Source organism: Malaclemys terrapin, chromosome 16 (assembly GCF_027887155.1).
Source record: "Malaclemys terrapin pileata isolate rMalTer1 chromosome 16, rMalTer1.hap1, whole genome shotgun sequence".
Lineage (NCBI taxonomy): Eukaryota > Metazoa > Chordata > Testudines > Emydidae > Malaclemys > Malaclemys terrapin.
In genome coordinates this window covers 3,035,883-3,050,590 of record NC_071520.1, presented here as the reverse complement: position 1 = coordinate 3,050,590, position 14,708 = coordinate 3,035,883, and the positions used below count along the sequence as shown (strand labels likewise).

The 14,708-nt window shown below is 59.8% G+C and overlaps 1 protein-coding gene across 3 annotated transcripts in view; it reads left to right on the top strand.

Moving 5' to 3' along the window:
* RASAL1 (RAS protein activator like 1) overlaps positions 1-14,708 on the top strand; it is a 131,401-nt gene that overhangs the window by 71,976 nt on the left and 44,717 nt on the right. For all 3 annotated transcript variants that reach the window (XM_054006780.1, XM_054006779.1, XM_054006777.1), the window contains 5 exons: positions 1,682-1,770; positions 4,088-4,205; positions 8,514-8,667; positions 12,117-12,181; positions 14,457-14,569. In XM_054006780.1, the coding sequence (XP_053862755.1) occupies positions 1,682-1,770; positions 4,088-4,205; positions 8,514-8,667; positions 12,117-12,181; positions 14,457-14,569 (539 nt within the window). The remainder of the gene's footprint in view (positions 1-1,681; positions 1,771-4,087; positions 4,206-8,513; positions 8,668-12,116; positions 12,182-14,456; positions 14,570-14,708) is intronic.

Genomic DNA, 14,708 nt, shown 5'->3' with positions numbered 1-14,708 from the left:
TGCCAATCCTTTAGAATCTAAAATCTAAAGGTTTATTCATAAAAGGAAAAAAATATATAGATGAGAGCTAGAATTGGTTAAATGGAATCAATTACATACAGTAATGGCAAAGTTCTTGATTCAGGCTTGTAGCAGTGATGGAATAAACTGCAGGTTCAAATCAAGTCTCTGAAATACATCCACAACTGGGATGGGTCATTCAGTCCTTTGTTCAGAGCTTCAGTTTGTAGCAAAGTCCCTCCAGAGGCAAGAAGCAGGATTGAAGACAAGATGGAGGAGATGCAGCTGCCTTTTATAGGCTTTCTCTTGTGGGTGGAAACCCCTTGGTTCTCCTGTGCAAGATCATAGCAAGATGGAGGTTGGCGTCACATGGGCAAGTCACATGTCCATGCATGACTCAGTTCTTTACAGGCCGACGCCATTGTTTACATGTTAGTTTGAATGTTCCCAGGACAGCTCAGATGTGGATTGGCGTCTGCCAAAGTCCATTGTCAATTAAGTGTTTCTTGATTGGGCCCTTACTGAGACTAGTCCCTTCTCAAGAAGCTGACCAAATGCTTCACTGAGGCTACTTAGAATCAAAGACATTGATATACAAGTACATAGCCAATATTCATAACTTCAAATACAAACATGACACACCCCTTCAGATAGCATGATCATAATCAGCAAATCATAACCTTTCCATAGACACCTCACACGGCAACCTTTGTACAATATTTGCTGCAAATATATAACAGTGGTTGCACCGATGATCTATATGGTCAATAACGTCACAGGGCTTAACAGCTTTGTGAAAGGAAAAGGTTTTGCAACTGTTCTTGGTGCGTGTGCTTGCGCTTGTGGGTGCCTCTGCCCTCCTGCCCCCTCTGGTGCCTGGGCCCCCAAAGAGGCTAGGGGATCTATCACAGCTGCCAGGTGTAGACAGACTCCAAGGGGCATGGAGCAGTTTGCGGCTGGCAGCCGCGGTTTCTAGGTATCTGAGCAGCTCAGCAAGGGAAGGTGGTGTAAATCCTGGTGCCAGGCGGGGAGCCCTCGGCCTGTGTCTGGGCCCTACTGTGCGTCTTGCTGGGTTTAGGTCCCTTCAGCCCCAGGAGCCGCTGCAGGGAGATCTGCATGCCTGACCCAGTAAACAAGCCCCGTTTTAATTTGGGGATCCCCTGTTTTGGTGCTGTGGGGTAGGGGGAGTATAAGTGGAGGGTGGAATCCATTCAGCCTCCTGCTTCCAGGGCTGGAGCACGTCGGCTCCCCAGAGGGGCCCGGGGCTGGAGCACGTCGGCTCCCCAGAGGGGCCCGGGGCTGGAGCACGTCGGCTCCCCAGAGGGGCCCGGGGCTGGAGCACGTCGGCTCCCCAGAGGGGCCCGGGGCTGGAGCACGTCGGCTCCCCAGAGGGGCCCGGGGCTGGAGCACGTCGGCTCCCCAGAGGGGCCCGGGGCTGGAGCACGGGGCTGGAGGGGTTCTGGGGCAGAGCCACTGCAGCGTGAAGCTGGAAGTGCTCTCAGAGTCTGGCAGGGAAACGGCCTGGGGATGAACCACACTGGCAGCTAATGTGAGGGCCGGAGTTTCCCCCCTATATCGCCAGGGGCTGGGACAATGGGAAGAGATTCCCCCGACACTGCAGTACTGCCCCCTGCTGGCAGTTCCTGCCCCCTTACTGTCCCTCTCTTTGTGTCCCACACAGGTTGAGTTCTCTCTGGACGCCCTTCAGAGATCCCCTGCCAAAGGCTGGTTCAGGCTCCTGCCCTTCCCCACTGCTGAGGAGGATGCTGGGTAAACAGTCAGCCTTGAGCTAGGGGCCATCAGTAACCCCTGGAGGGAAGAGAAGGCATGAGCACGGCTCCTAGTCCCAGCTCTGGGAGGGGAGCGTGGAGCAGTGGTTACACCAGGCGCTGGGAGTCAGGACTCCTGGGTTCCATTTCCAACGTGGGGGGTGGTGTGTCTAGTGCTTAGGTCAGGGGGCTGGGGTTCAGGACTCCTGGGTTCTATTCCCAGCTCTATTATTGACTTGCATGTCAGGCCCCTGCTCTGTGCCTCAGTTTCCCCAGCTGAAAAAGGAGGTTTAGTGATGCTGCCCTTCCTCAAAGGCAGTCGGGAGAGGTTTGTTCATCCGTCAGGTCACCCCTTGCCACCTTCCCGTATGTGCACTGAGATCTGCAGGGTGCTGAAGGGGTTAAGGGGCTGTCTTTAAATGGAGTTAACATGGCCATTTTATTCCCTGCCCGGGTCCCTTGGGCTATAGTAACACAAAAGCAAGGTGCCCAGAACTAGAGGACTGGGGCTCTCGCTTCCCTCCCAGCACACCCACAGGCCCCTCGCGAGCTCTAAGATGAGCCCGTGGAGACTGGGGGCTTTGAGTCTGGGCGTGGATCAGGCACAGGAGGCACTGGGGCAGCAGAGGGATACTCTGTAATCGGGACAGCGGGTTTGTAGAAATGTTGGTGGTGCCCAGAACCCGCTGCCCCCATACTTCGCCCCCACCTGACTAAGGCTCCGGGAGGGAGTTTGGGTGGGGGGAGGAGGTCTGGGGTGCAGGCCCTGGGCTGGGGCAGGGGATTGGGGTGCAATCCCAATCGGAGGGAGTTTGGGTGCAGGACAGGCGAGAGGTTGGGCTCTGGGAGGGAGTTTGGGTGGGGGAGGGGATCTAGGGTGCAGGCTCTGAGACAGAGCCTGGGGGCAGGAGAGGGTGTGTGGGAAGGCAGTGGGGTGCAGGCTCTGGGATGGAGTTTGGGGGCAGGAGAGGGTGTGTGGGAAGGCAGTGGGGTGCAGGCTCTGGGATGGAGTTTGGGTGCTGGGTGCAGGCTCTGGGCTAGGGCAGGGGATGAGGTGTGCAGGCTCTGGGACAGAGTTTGGGTTCAGGCTCCAGGCTGGGGGTGCAGGCTCTGGGAGGGAGTTTGGGGATGGGAGCGGGTGGAGGGAGGGGGTGCAGGCTCTGGAACAGTTTAGGTGTAGGCTCTGGGCTGGGGCAAGGGGCAAGGTAGGAGGGGTGAGGGGTGCAGGCTCTGGGAGGGCATTTGGGTGCAGGAGGGGGTGTGAGGGTGGGACGGGGTGCAGAGGGAGGGGGTGCAGGCTCTGGGAGAGACTTTGGGGGCAGGAGGGATGTGTGGGAAAGGGGTGGGGGTGCAGGCTCTGGGAGGGAGTGGGGGGGTGCAGCGCTTATCTGGGGTTCCTAGGCAGGGCAGGCTGGGGGTCTTCGCACACTGCTACCCCAGCCACTGCCCCCGCAGCTTCCCATTGGCCGCTGGGACGCTTGGGGTGAGACACCCCACCCAGGGGCCACAGAGGGGCTGGCAGCCACGTGAAGCGAGCAGGCAGGAAGCCGCTCAGCTCCGCTGCGCTTCCAGTGGTGAGTGGGTGCCCTGGGCTGTATTAAATGGCCTGGGGGCTGCGCGCGGGGGCTGCTGGTGGTGAGTGGGTGCCCTGGGCTGTATTAAATGGCCTGGGGGCTGCGCGCGGGGGCTGCTGGTGGTGAGTGGGTGCCCTGGGCTGTATTAAATGGCCCGGGGGCTGCGCGCGGGGGCTGCTGGTTGTGGAAGGCAGGGCCGAGGTGCCTGGGCACCAAGAGTATTCCTGGTCCCCAGACACCACAGGCCCATAGAACCTGCTGCCCATGTCTGTAATGTGCTGCAATATTCCAGCTCTGGGTGACCGCTCCCCGTATTGCCATTCAGCCTGCCTTGAAATAGGCTTGGCCGGATGGCTGGAAAGGTCGCTGGATGCGCTGACGCCAGCGTGATTCAACCACAGGGCCCGTGCCGAGGCAGAGCAGTGGTGGGACAGGAGCACACCAGTGCCACGGGGTGGTGCTGGGCGGGGCGCTGATCACAATAGGCACAGCCCTGCCAGGGGAAGGCTGAGGTTTTACCTCGTGCCACTGGGCTGGAAGGAAAGGAGAGCAGCAGGGGGGAGAGGTTAAGGAGGATCAGGCTCATCTTGGGAGTTCTTGGCTCTGGGATTTTGTTGGTACTAGCTGTAGAGTCTGGTTGCTGTGCTGGAGGACTGAGCTGGCTAGAACCAGGTTGCACGTGCTGGTTTGCACTCATTCCACGCACGCTTGCCCACGTGGGTGGTGTCTCGGGTGTCATTGCAGAGGAAAGCTGGGAGCTCTGCGGCTGAAAGTCCGACTGGCTGAGGACCGGATCCTGCCCTCCATGTACTACCAGCCCCTGATTGAGCTCCTGGTGGAATCCATCCTGTGCCCTGCCGAGGTGGGTACCAGCCGCCTAGCTCATTGTGCACGGCCACCTGACCGTGTCTGCGTCCAAGCCACATGCGGACAGCACATGCGAGGAGGAAGGTTGGGGGCGAATGGCAGGGCCGGAATGGGGAGATGCGGGAATGGAGGGGGTGGGAGATGGATGGAGGAGGGGAAGCAGTGGGCAGCCTCAGTTTACTTTCTAGTTCCCAGGCCCCTCACTCATGCCACCAGGGGGATGTGAACAGTTCCTTGCTGCTGCAGTGTCTGTCCCCCTGCAGTAGGGTTGCCAACTTTCTAATCGCACAAAACCGAACACCCTAGTCCCACCCCCTTCCCCGAGGCCCCGCCCCCCACTCACTACATTCCCCCTCCCTCGGTGGCTCGCTCTCCCCCACCCTCACTCACTTTCACTGGGCTGGGACAGGGGGTTGTGGTGTGGGGGGGTGAGGGCTCCAGCTAGGGGTGCGGGCTCTGGGGTGGGGCCAGGGATGAGGGGGTTAGGGTGCAGGAGGAGGCTCCAAGCTGGGGGGTGGGGCAGAGGGATTCAGAGTGTGGGAGGGGGCTGCGGGTTGAGGCAGGGGGTTGGGGTGTGGGAGGGAGTGAGGACTCTGGGGTGGGGCTGGGTATGAGGGGTTCAGGATGTGGGGGGCTCTGGGCTGGTGGTATGGGCTCCGGGGTGCAGGAGGGGGCTCCAGGTTTGGGGGGGCTCCGGGTTGGGGGGTTGAGGTGCAGGAGGGGGTATGGGCTTTGGGCTGGGGGTGCAGGCTCTGGGGTAGGGCCAGGTATGAGGGGTTCAGGGTATGGGGGGCTCTGGGTTGGGGGTGCGAGCTCTGGGGTGGGCTGAGGATTTGGGGTGCAGGGGGCCTCAGGAGGCTCCATGGCGTGCGCTGCTCTCACCCGCAGGCACCGCCCCCCCAGCTCCAGTGCGGAGCCAGTGCCCAGGCAGCGTGCGGAGCTCCGTGGCCCCTCTGCCTAGGAGCCGGACCTGTTGGCCACTTCTTAGGCGCAGGGCGGTGCCCCAGAACAGGTAGGGACTAGCCTGCCTTCCCTCTCAGCACTGCCGACTGGGCTTTTCATGGCCTGGTCGGCGGTGCTGACCGGCGCCGCCAGGGTCCCTTTTCAACCAGACACCTGATCACCCCACCCAGCAGTTGTGCCTGAGCCCTGCAGGCCTGCAGCATTTCCTCCTTAGCCTGCACTTCATCAAGTCCTTCTGGGACCTGCAGCAATCTGTCCCTTGTCATCCCTGTGGAGCCCTGGTAGCACCGAGCCACCCACCAGCGCTGCCCGGGGACCTTTGCAATGGCCTCTCCCCAGATGGCTCCGCAGGAGTGGGGTAGCACCCGACAGGCATGTTAATCTGAATGAAGATTCAAGCAGAGAGCAGCTGTCCCCCAGCCTATGTGCATGTGCACGTGGACATGTGTGTGTGTGTGCGGGTGTGTGCACATGCGTGTGTGTGTGCACACAAACTTTTGACGTGTCAATGCTTTGAAGCCGCAGTGGCAGGCAGCTGAGGCCCTGCCTGGATGGCTGGTCACCGGCTGCGTGTCACTGCCTCTGGCCAGGGCCTGTTGGGACTGGGGGCCGTCAGGGTGAGCGGGGGGGCGGGGTCTGGTCCCTGGGTTGCTATTGACGCTGGGTTGTTAGGACAGCAGCACAGGGCAGGTGGCAGAGATGGTGCAGGAGGGTCAGTAGCCAGTGGCAGTGAGCAGGGCCGGCTCCAGCATTTCTGCTGCCCCAAGCCAAAAAAAAAAAAAGCCACGATCGGCGGCGGCAGTTCAGTGGCGGGTCCTTCACTCCTAGAGGGAGCAAGGGACCTGCCGCCCCGAATTGCCACAGGTGCCGCCCCCTCCCTTGGCCGTCCCAAGCACCTGCTTGTTAAGCTGGTGCCTGGAGCCGGCCCTGGCAGTGAGTCTGGGCTTGCCCCCAGCCACGATTTCTCCACAGGCTGTTCTGATTTCACTGGCCCCACCCGGGCCCTGGAGAGTCATGACACCCCTCTGGCGATGCAGCAGCCAGTCAGTGACGGGGCAGCCTCGGGGGGCTGTGAGCTCTCTGAGACGCCAGTCCCCTCTAGCCTGCTGGGAGTGCAGGCCGTGTGCTGGAGGCCAGAGCTCTAGGTGCTCCCGGTCTGGGCTCGCTCTGCAGGCTCCAACCCTTGGTGGCTGGGCTCCGGGGCACGCCCAGGTACTGAGTACAGCAGCCAGCTCTCCTCGGACTGCCAGGTGCTGCGAGCCAGGCTCAGTGACAAGCCCAGCCCAGCCCTAGGGGCCGTGCAGTGCAGGGGTAACAGTGGGGCAGCCCCTGGGTGTGCTCCTCAAGCCACTACCCTGTGTCCTGCCAGCAACAGGCTTCAGCCCTGGCTCTGGGGCTGCCCACTGGCCAGCCAGGTTCCTGGATGCCGGGTGCCCTCGGAGGTGATGGAGCCTCCTGCTGGCATGATGCTGGGCTGCCCAGAAGCCAGTAGGACACATCGGGCCCACACACCTCTGTTGCACCCTGGCCTCACCCAGGGCTACCCCAGCCAGGGGGTGAGATGTGCCCTCTGCCCTGCCCTGCAAGCCATGGGAGAAAGGGAGAGCGCTGCTGGGGGCAGGAGGCAGTTTCAGGAAGGGCAGGCGTTAGCTGGCAGCAGGCGAGCGCTCGTCCCAGGGGAAGGTGGAGGGGGTGCCAGGCAGTAGCGTAGCTAGTGGGGTGCAGGGGAAGCAGCCGCTTCCCCTTAGCACATTTTCCAAAAGCGGAGCCCACGCTCCGCTCTGAAGCTTGGTCTGTCCAGCGGTGCTGGGCTCCTGCAGGCCAGGGAGGGCAGCACGCCGGGAGGAGCCATGGGGAGGGGGTGGCACAGCCGGAGGAGCGAGGAGGGCTCAGCATGGCGGCCCGCAACTCCCCCCACCCCCGCAGACAACTTTGATGCACTGACTGGGTCCCGGGGCGTCCCCGGGGCAGGGAGGGTCTCTGCCACCTCCTCGCGGCAGCCACACCGGGCGGACCCACGGCCGGTCACTCCCAGCATGAGTCTCAGCGCCGCCCTTGGCTCACCGGAATAAAGCTCCGCCGAGGAGGGGAGAGCGCTTCCCCTGTCCCGCCGCGGCCTGTCAGCACGACCTGCCCACAGGCAGGCTCCGCCAGCAGCCCCGGGCAGGGCAGCGCCCCCGGGCTGAGCAGGTGAGCCGGGCTGCAGCTCGCTCGGACCACGCCTGGCAGGGCTCTCTGCCTTCTGCCCCCACCCCCCACGGGGTAGCGCCTGGCTGAGCCTGGCACTCCCATCCCCGGTAACCCCTCCCCAAGCTCCATACCCTGTGTACCCCTCCCATGTACCCCATGCCCCTGCCTTTCCCTCCCCTTCACCTCCCCTCGTACCTCCGTCCTCTGCCACCCTCCCTACATCCTCCCCTCCACCTCCCCTCAAGTCGAACCCCCTTGTCTCCCTCCCTCCACATCCTCCCCTTCACCTCCCCTCGTACCCCCATCCTCTGCCACCCTCCCACTACATCCCTCCCCTCAACCCCCCTGTCCTCTGCCAGCCTTCCTCTACAGCCATGGGGGGGGGGTAGCACGGCCGGAGGAGCGAGGGGGGGCATAGCATGGCCACAGTGTGGCCAGAGGAGCCAGCCAAGTGGGGGCACGGCGTGGCCAGAGGAGCCGGGGGGGGGGCACCTTTTTTATGTTTGCTCCCCCTGCTCTTAGAACCTGGCTACGCCACTGGTGCCAGGAGTAGGAGGAGCCCAGGCTGGAGCTGTAGGCAGGGTCCTGTCCAGGGCCTTGGGGTAAGGGACTGGCTCTGCTGCAGAGGGGCAGGGAACTGGGGAAGGGGCGGGGTGCTCCGCTGAGCCTGTGGTCCTGCAGGTTCAGCCTGGCCACGCGATCGGAATGGCCTGTCAGCTTCCATCCCCGCTGCACCCCACACCTGTCTGAAAGCTTCCGGGCCTCCTGGGATGGGGGCCAGAGACAGACCCTCGTGGTGTGTGGGGGGACAGCGGGTCCGGGGGGAAGAGAGGATCTCCCTGTGTGGGGCAGAGGGAGCTCTGGAGTTGGGGGATGCAGAGGGGCCCCTCTTGGTGTGGGGCAGAGAGGGCTCTGGGGTCGGAGGATGCAGAGGGGCCCCTCTTGGTGTGGAGCAGAGAGAGCTCTGGGGTCGGGAGATGCAGAGGGGCCCCTCTTGGTGTGGGGCAGAGGGGGCTCTGGGGTCGGGAGATGCAGAGGGGCCCCTCTTAGTGTGGGGCAGAGGGGGCTCTGGTGAGGGGACTCTGGGGGTCTCCCTGGCTGGGGCAGATGCATGCTGGCCAGACAGCATCGCTGCCCTGCTGTGCGGCAGGAGGAGGACGTCAGCCCGCTGGCCTTGCTGGAGGAGATCAGCTCGGTGGAGAGCCGGCAGGACGTGGCCACGAAGCTGGTGAAGATCTTCCTGGGACAGGGCCTGGCGGTGCCCTTCCTGGACTACCTCAACCTGCGGGAGGTGACCAAGACCAGTAAGTGCTGCCCCACAGGCCTGGTGGCAAGAGCCTGGCCCAGTGCCTTCCCCAGGGCCTGCTCATCATTGGCAAAGCTAGGGTTACCATACATCCGGTTTTTCCCGGACATGTCCGGCTTTTCGGCAATCAAACCCCCGTCCGGGGGGAATTGCCAAAAAGCCGAACATGTCCGGGAAAAATACCGGCCGGGCACTTCCCCTCCCGTGGCTGCTCTGCTCCTCCCCGGACTCAGACTTCGGCTCTGTTTAAGAGCCAAGCTGCCCGAGCCAGCGCTACCGGCTTCGGGCAGCCCCCGTGCCTCCGGACCCTGCACCGCCGGAGCAGAGCAGCTGGAGCCGGGGAGGAGAAGTGCCCGGCTGGGGGCGCAGGGTCCGGAGGCATAGGGGCCACCCGAAGCCCGAGTGCTACCGGCTTCATGGTTTGCCGGGCAGCCTCCAGACCCTGCGCCCCCGGCTGGGCGCTTCCCCTCCTGGGCTCCAGCTGCGCTGGGGAAGCGCCAGCCGGGGGCGCAGGGTCTGGAGGTTGCCCGGCAAACCGTGAAGCCAGTAGCGCTCGGGCAGTCCTTTTCGTGTGGCTGGGAGGGAGGAGGGGGAGTTAGGGCGGGGACTTTGGGGAAAGGGCGGGGTTGGGGCGGGGGCGGGGGTGGGAAAGGGGCGGGGCTAGGGCCCGTGGAGTGTCCTCTTTTTTTATTTTTTAAATAAGGTAACCCTAGGCAAAGCTCATGACACTGGGCATTGCTGTGGAGTGCCAGGGCCTGGACTGAGGGAGCTCCCAAAGTGATCTGGAGTGCTCCATATGGAGGGCACCCGCTGCTGCTTGCCTGGTGTTGGGGGCGGGGAGGATTCTCCTGTGCCACACCTCGACCAGGAAAATCCGGGGGGGCGGGGGTAAGTGAACACTCGTTGAGCCCATTTTCCACACCTTGCCTAGCACCCAGGTACCAGTTAGTATCGATACCGAGGTACCTGTGACACTAGTCCCAGTCAGCGATGGTACCGGTGGTACCTGCCTCCCTCTGCGCATTTCCCTGGGCACTCATCTCTTGGGCCTGAAGTGAGCCCATCCTCCGACACTGAGACAAGCTTCTGAATTCAGACTGGCCTTGGGGGGCAGGAACTCCCACCCCCTCTATCCAAAGGGCAGGGCCTTCTCCCTCTCCTGATCTCAAGTCTGCAATCACATGGCGGCTGGGGAGTGGTGGTGGTGGTGGGTGGGGGGCAGCTACCAAGATCTCCTGCCCCCTTCCAACCGTTCCAAGCCACAAATAGACCTTGCTTCAAACTGGAAGCCAGTCACCTGGGTTTCCTGGCATAACTCCCTGATTGGCTCCTCTACTCACCGTAGCATCCTTCTTTTGGTCCTAATGTACCATTGTGTTTCCATGGAAACCCCAGGCTGCCTGGTTTGGAGGCAGGAGGTGGCAGGAGAATGGGATATGGGCCACGAATGCTCTGATCAAACATGGGTTCTGACACTTGGCAACATTTGGGAGCTGGAAATGGGGAGGTTTGGGGTAGCAGCATAAGAGATAGGTATCCACATTGAAACTCAATGGGGCAAGGAGAGCGAAGGGTCAATATGTGTCAAAGGTACCCCTGGCCCTGGATACCGGTGGGGATCGGCGTCTAAGGTCCCCGTGTCCCTGGATACCGGTGGGGATCGGCGTCTAAGGTCCCCGTGGCCTTGGATACCGGTGGGGATCGGCGTCCGAGGTACCCCTGGCCCTGGATACCGGTGGGGATCGGCATCCAAGGTAACCCTGGCCCTGGATACCGGTGGGGATCGGCGTCTAAGGTACCCCTGGCCCTGGATACCGGTGGGGATCGGCGTCTAAGGTCCCCGTGGCCCTGGATACCGGTGGGGATCAGCGTCTAAGGTCCCCGTGGCCCTGGATACCGGTGGGGATCGGCGTCTAAGGTACCCCGTGACCCTGGATACTGGTGGGGATTGGCATGTAAGGTACCCTGTGGCCCTGGATACCGGTGGGGATCGGCGTCTAAGGTCCCCGTGGCCCTGGATACCGGTGGGGATCGGCGTCTAAGGTACCCCGTGGCCCTGGATACCGGTGGGGATCGGCGTCTAAGGTCCCCGTGGCCCTGGATACCGGTGGGGATCGGCGTCTAAGGTACCCAGGGCTCTAGTACCAGTGGTATTGGTTCCACCAGGTCTAGCATGGGAGCTACTCCAAGGGCAGTGCTTCTTGTCAGAGCAGACGTGGTGACTGGGGCGTGCCTCTGGCTGCCTGCCTGTACCTACAGGAGGAAGCAATGGGGTTGGGGTTGGGGTTGGGCTTGGCCCAGCTCCAGCACCAATGCAGTGAATTGCTTGGCATCTGCCCAGGATTGAGCTCACGGCCTGGCTACGTGGCGGGGAGAGAGGCTGTTTAGAGAACCCCTCGTGGTGGGAATGGACTAGACTAAAGGCTGAATTCCCAGTGACTCCTTTCCTGCCCTTGGGGCAGGGATAGAGGGGTGGGGGAAGGTGACTTTAAGCTATCTTTGGGCTCCCTGTATTCTGGAGCCTGCCCAGCTCCCAGTGCAACCATGGCAGCCAGTGCATAGCCACAGCCCTGGCCACCCTGCTCACACCCCCTAAGCCAAGAGCGGGGCCCTTGTAGCCCTTACGCCATCCTACATGACCAGGGAGGCCACATAAGCAGGGGAGTTCTCAGGCTTCCTCCCCACTTCACACTATCAGAGTCCAAGGGCTTTAGTGTGGCCGGGGATAAGGCCCTGGGTCTCTTTCCTGGGACCAGCCTTCCAAGGTAAGAACCACGGCAGGGTTCTAGTCTCCATTTGCTATCCCCTCGCCTCTTGCTGGCTCTCCAGGGCATTGCCCCCCTTGTACGTGACATGGCTCCATCTCTGCTGGGATCCTCATGGATGTCTCCCCCACTCTCACCTGAGGGGCAGCCCCCAGTCCTATGCTCCCCTGAGCCCGGGCTGGCCCCCTTGACTCCAGAACCCTTCCTGCACATGCAGAGAATAGCTGCTCCATTTCCCCACTGTGCTCAAGCCGTTAGCTGGCTCCCCATTATTTCAGGATCCAGCATTTGTCTCTCCACCGCCTTCTGCTCCTCACAGCCCCAGCCTCTCTTCTGTCTCTGCTAGTGTGAGCGCCTTCTCCCCCGCAACTCCTGCTGCCTGACGCAGCCTGCCTGTCTCCACCCCCTCTTCTTCCCGCTCTCCCTTGGAAACCCATCTGCTCCCTGCTGCTGGCACCTCAGTCTCTCTGTCCTGGTACTGCTGGCCAGAGGCCTGAAGGCTCTGACAACATCTTTGGACCTACCCCCGTGCTGTGTCTAGCTTATGCCATGTGCTGTTCACTGTCTGGTGCTGTTTTGCCCCGCAATGCACCATGGGATGGAGGCTGTGTGAAAGGCACTGTGAAAATGCAATGTGGCACAGGTCCCGGCTGGGTTATAAATCCATTTTCTTTGCTTCCAGCTGATCCGAACACACTCTTCCGCTCCAACTCCCTGGCCTCCAAATCCATGGAGCAGTTTATGAAGGTGAGTGTGGTGGAGTGTCCCAGTGAATTCTGGGAAAGCAGGTGTTAGCAACTCTGATCTGTGCCATACCTCAGTATGTTAAGAGCCCTCTTCCATCCTCCTCCCTGTGCGGCCTGTGAAATAACACCATGAGAAAAGTGACATGCTGGTCCGAGCACAGAGCTGGAAGCCAGGAACTTCAGATTCCAACTGTGGTGGCCTTGAGCAAATCTCTCTGTGTTCTTGTCTGTGGGATAGGCGGTGGATGCAGGGAGCTGGTTGTCTGCTAATATTGATCTGCCAGGAGTGTGCACTGGCCATGAGAAGAGCCCCAGAAGGGCTAAATTTGGGGGTTTGTCTTCACTAGACTCTTGTGTCTCCAGGTAAATGATTGCCAATGAGTTTGGGGTAGTTAACACCTTTGTGAAAACACCCCACACATTTCATCCCGGGTACAAATGTTTGTTCTTTACCCCAAGGATCACAGGGCTTAATGGGCAACATGTCTCGTGAAGATATACCCTGAAGTATATTAAGGGCTTATCTACACATACAGCTGCACCACTGCAGTGCGTCTGGTGACCATGCTCTCTGCTGAAGGGAGATCAGCATAATAAACTCACCTCTGCCAGGAGCGGGAGAAACTGTTTTACCCTGAGGCCACCCTCGGAGGGGTGTAGCGTGCTGATCTGTGGTGAGCACTATAGGGGCCAGGATTCCTGGTGAGGTAACCATCATGCATCAGTTCCCCACTCTCTGGCAGTGAGAACAAAACTGTTCTCTCCCTCCCCACTGCCATTCACAAAGAGAGCTGTGGCACCCCTTTCAGTGGCATTTACTGCCCTAGCTTCCCCTTCTTCCTGGTGCTGTCTGTGCCCCTGGGATCCCCTTGCAACCAGCTTTCGCCACCAGAGGATGGCAAGCACCGTTCCTTACAGCTCCAAGAGGGGGTGCTGAGAGTGATAGGAGGCTACAACAATCCCCTGGAAGGCAGGTTAGGGTCAAACCTGGGGCTTGGGTCGCAGACAGGGCCGGCTCCAGGTACCAGCTTAACAAGCAGGTGCTTGGGGCGGCCAAGGGAGAGGGGCGGCACCTGTGGCAATTCAGGGGCAGCAGGTCCCTCACTCCCTCCAAAAGCAAAGGACCTGCCGCTGAACTGCCGCCACCAATCGCGGCTTTTTTTTTTTTTTCCAATTGCCGATTGCGGCTTTTTTTTTTTGCTTGGGGCGGCAGAACCTGTAATGAGTGGCACTCTCCAATCGCTCCTCCTCATCTCTCCTCTCTGTATTGTTCATCCTTTCTAAACTGGCTGTTACCACTCAAGAAAGAGATCTTGGAGTCACTGTGGATAGTTCTCTGAAAACAGCCGCTCAGTGTGCAGTGGCAGTCAAAAAAAATGAACAGAATGTCGGGAATCATTAAGAAAGGGATAGATAATAAGACAGAAAATATCAGATTGCGTCTATATAAATCCATGATACGCCCACACTTTGAAAGATGTGTGCAATTCTGGTTGCTCCATCTCAGCAAAGATATGCTAGAATTGGAAAAGCTGCAGAGAAGATCAATTAAAATGATTAGGGGTGTGGAACAGCTTCCACCCAATGAAAGAGGAAAAAAGTGGGACTGCAGCTTAGAAAAGAGACGATGGGGGGTGCGGGGAGGAGCTGATAGAGATCTATAAAATCTTGCCTGGTGTGGAGAAAGTAAATCAGGAAGTGTTATTTACTCCTTCTCATAACACAAGAACTAGGGGTCACCAAATGAAACTAATAGGCAGCAAGTTTAAAACAAACAAAAGGAAGTGTTACTTCACACAACGCCCAGTCAACCTGTGGAACTCGCTGCCAAAAATGAAGGCCAAAAGTGCAACTGGATTAAAAAAAGAATGACACAAGTTCCTGGACAGATCCATCAATGGCTATTAGCCGAGATGGTCAGGGTGCAACTCCATGCTCCAGGTGTCCCTAAGTCTCTGACTGCCAGATGCTGGGACTGGATGACAGGGGATGGATCACTCGATAATTACCCTGTTCTGTTCACTCCCTCTGAAGCATCTGGTATGCCATTGCCAGAGACAAGATACTGAGCTAGAAGGACCATTAGTCTGACTCAGTCTGGCCTTTCTTTCTTTCTTTCTTTCTTTCTTTCTTTCTTTCTTTCTTTCTTTCTTTCTTTCTTCCCTTTATCTCCCTTTATTCCTGAGCTCTTCCTTCCTTCCTTCTTGCTTCCCCCATTCTCTCTCACCCCTTCCCACTCCCCTCCATCATTCCTCCATTTTCTGCTGTCTCTGCAGGTGGTTGGGATGCCCTATCTCCATGAGGTCCTGAAGCCGATCATAAACCGGATCTTTGAGGAAAAGAAATACATCGAGTTGGACCCATGTAAGATTGAGCTGAACCGGACCAGGTGAGTGTGAGAGCAGCGGGGATCCATGCCAGGGCCTGCTGGGATAAAGCTGGAGTGACTCCAGTGGCTGCAGCGGAGTGGGTCCGTATCCGCATTGCCAGACCCGAGACCAGGATCTGCCTAAAGCACCATCCGTTCA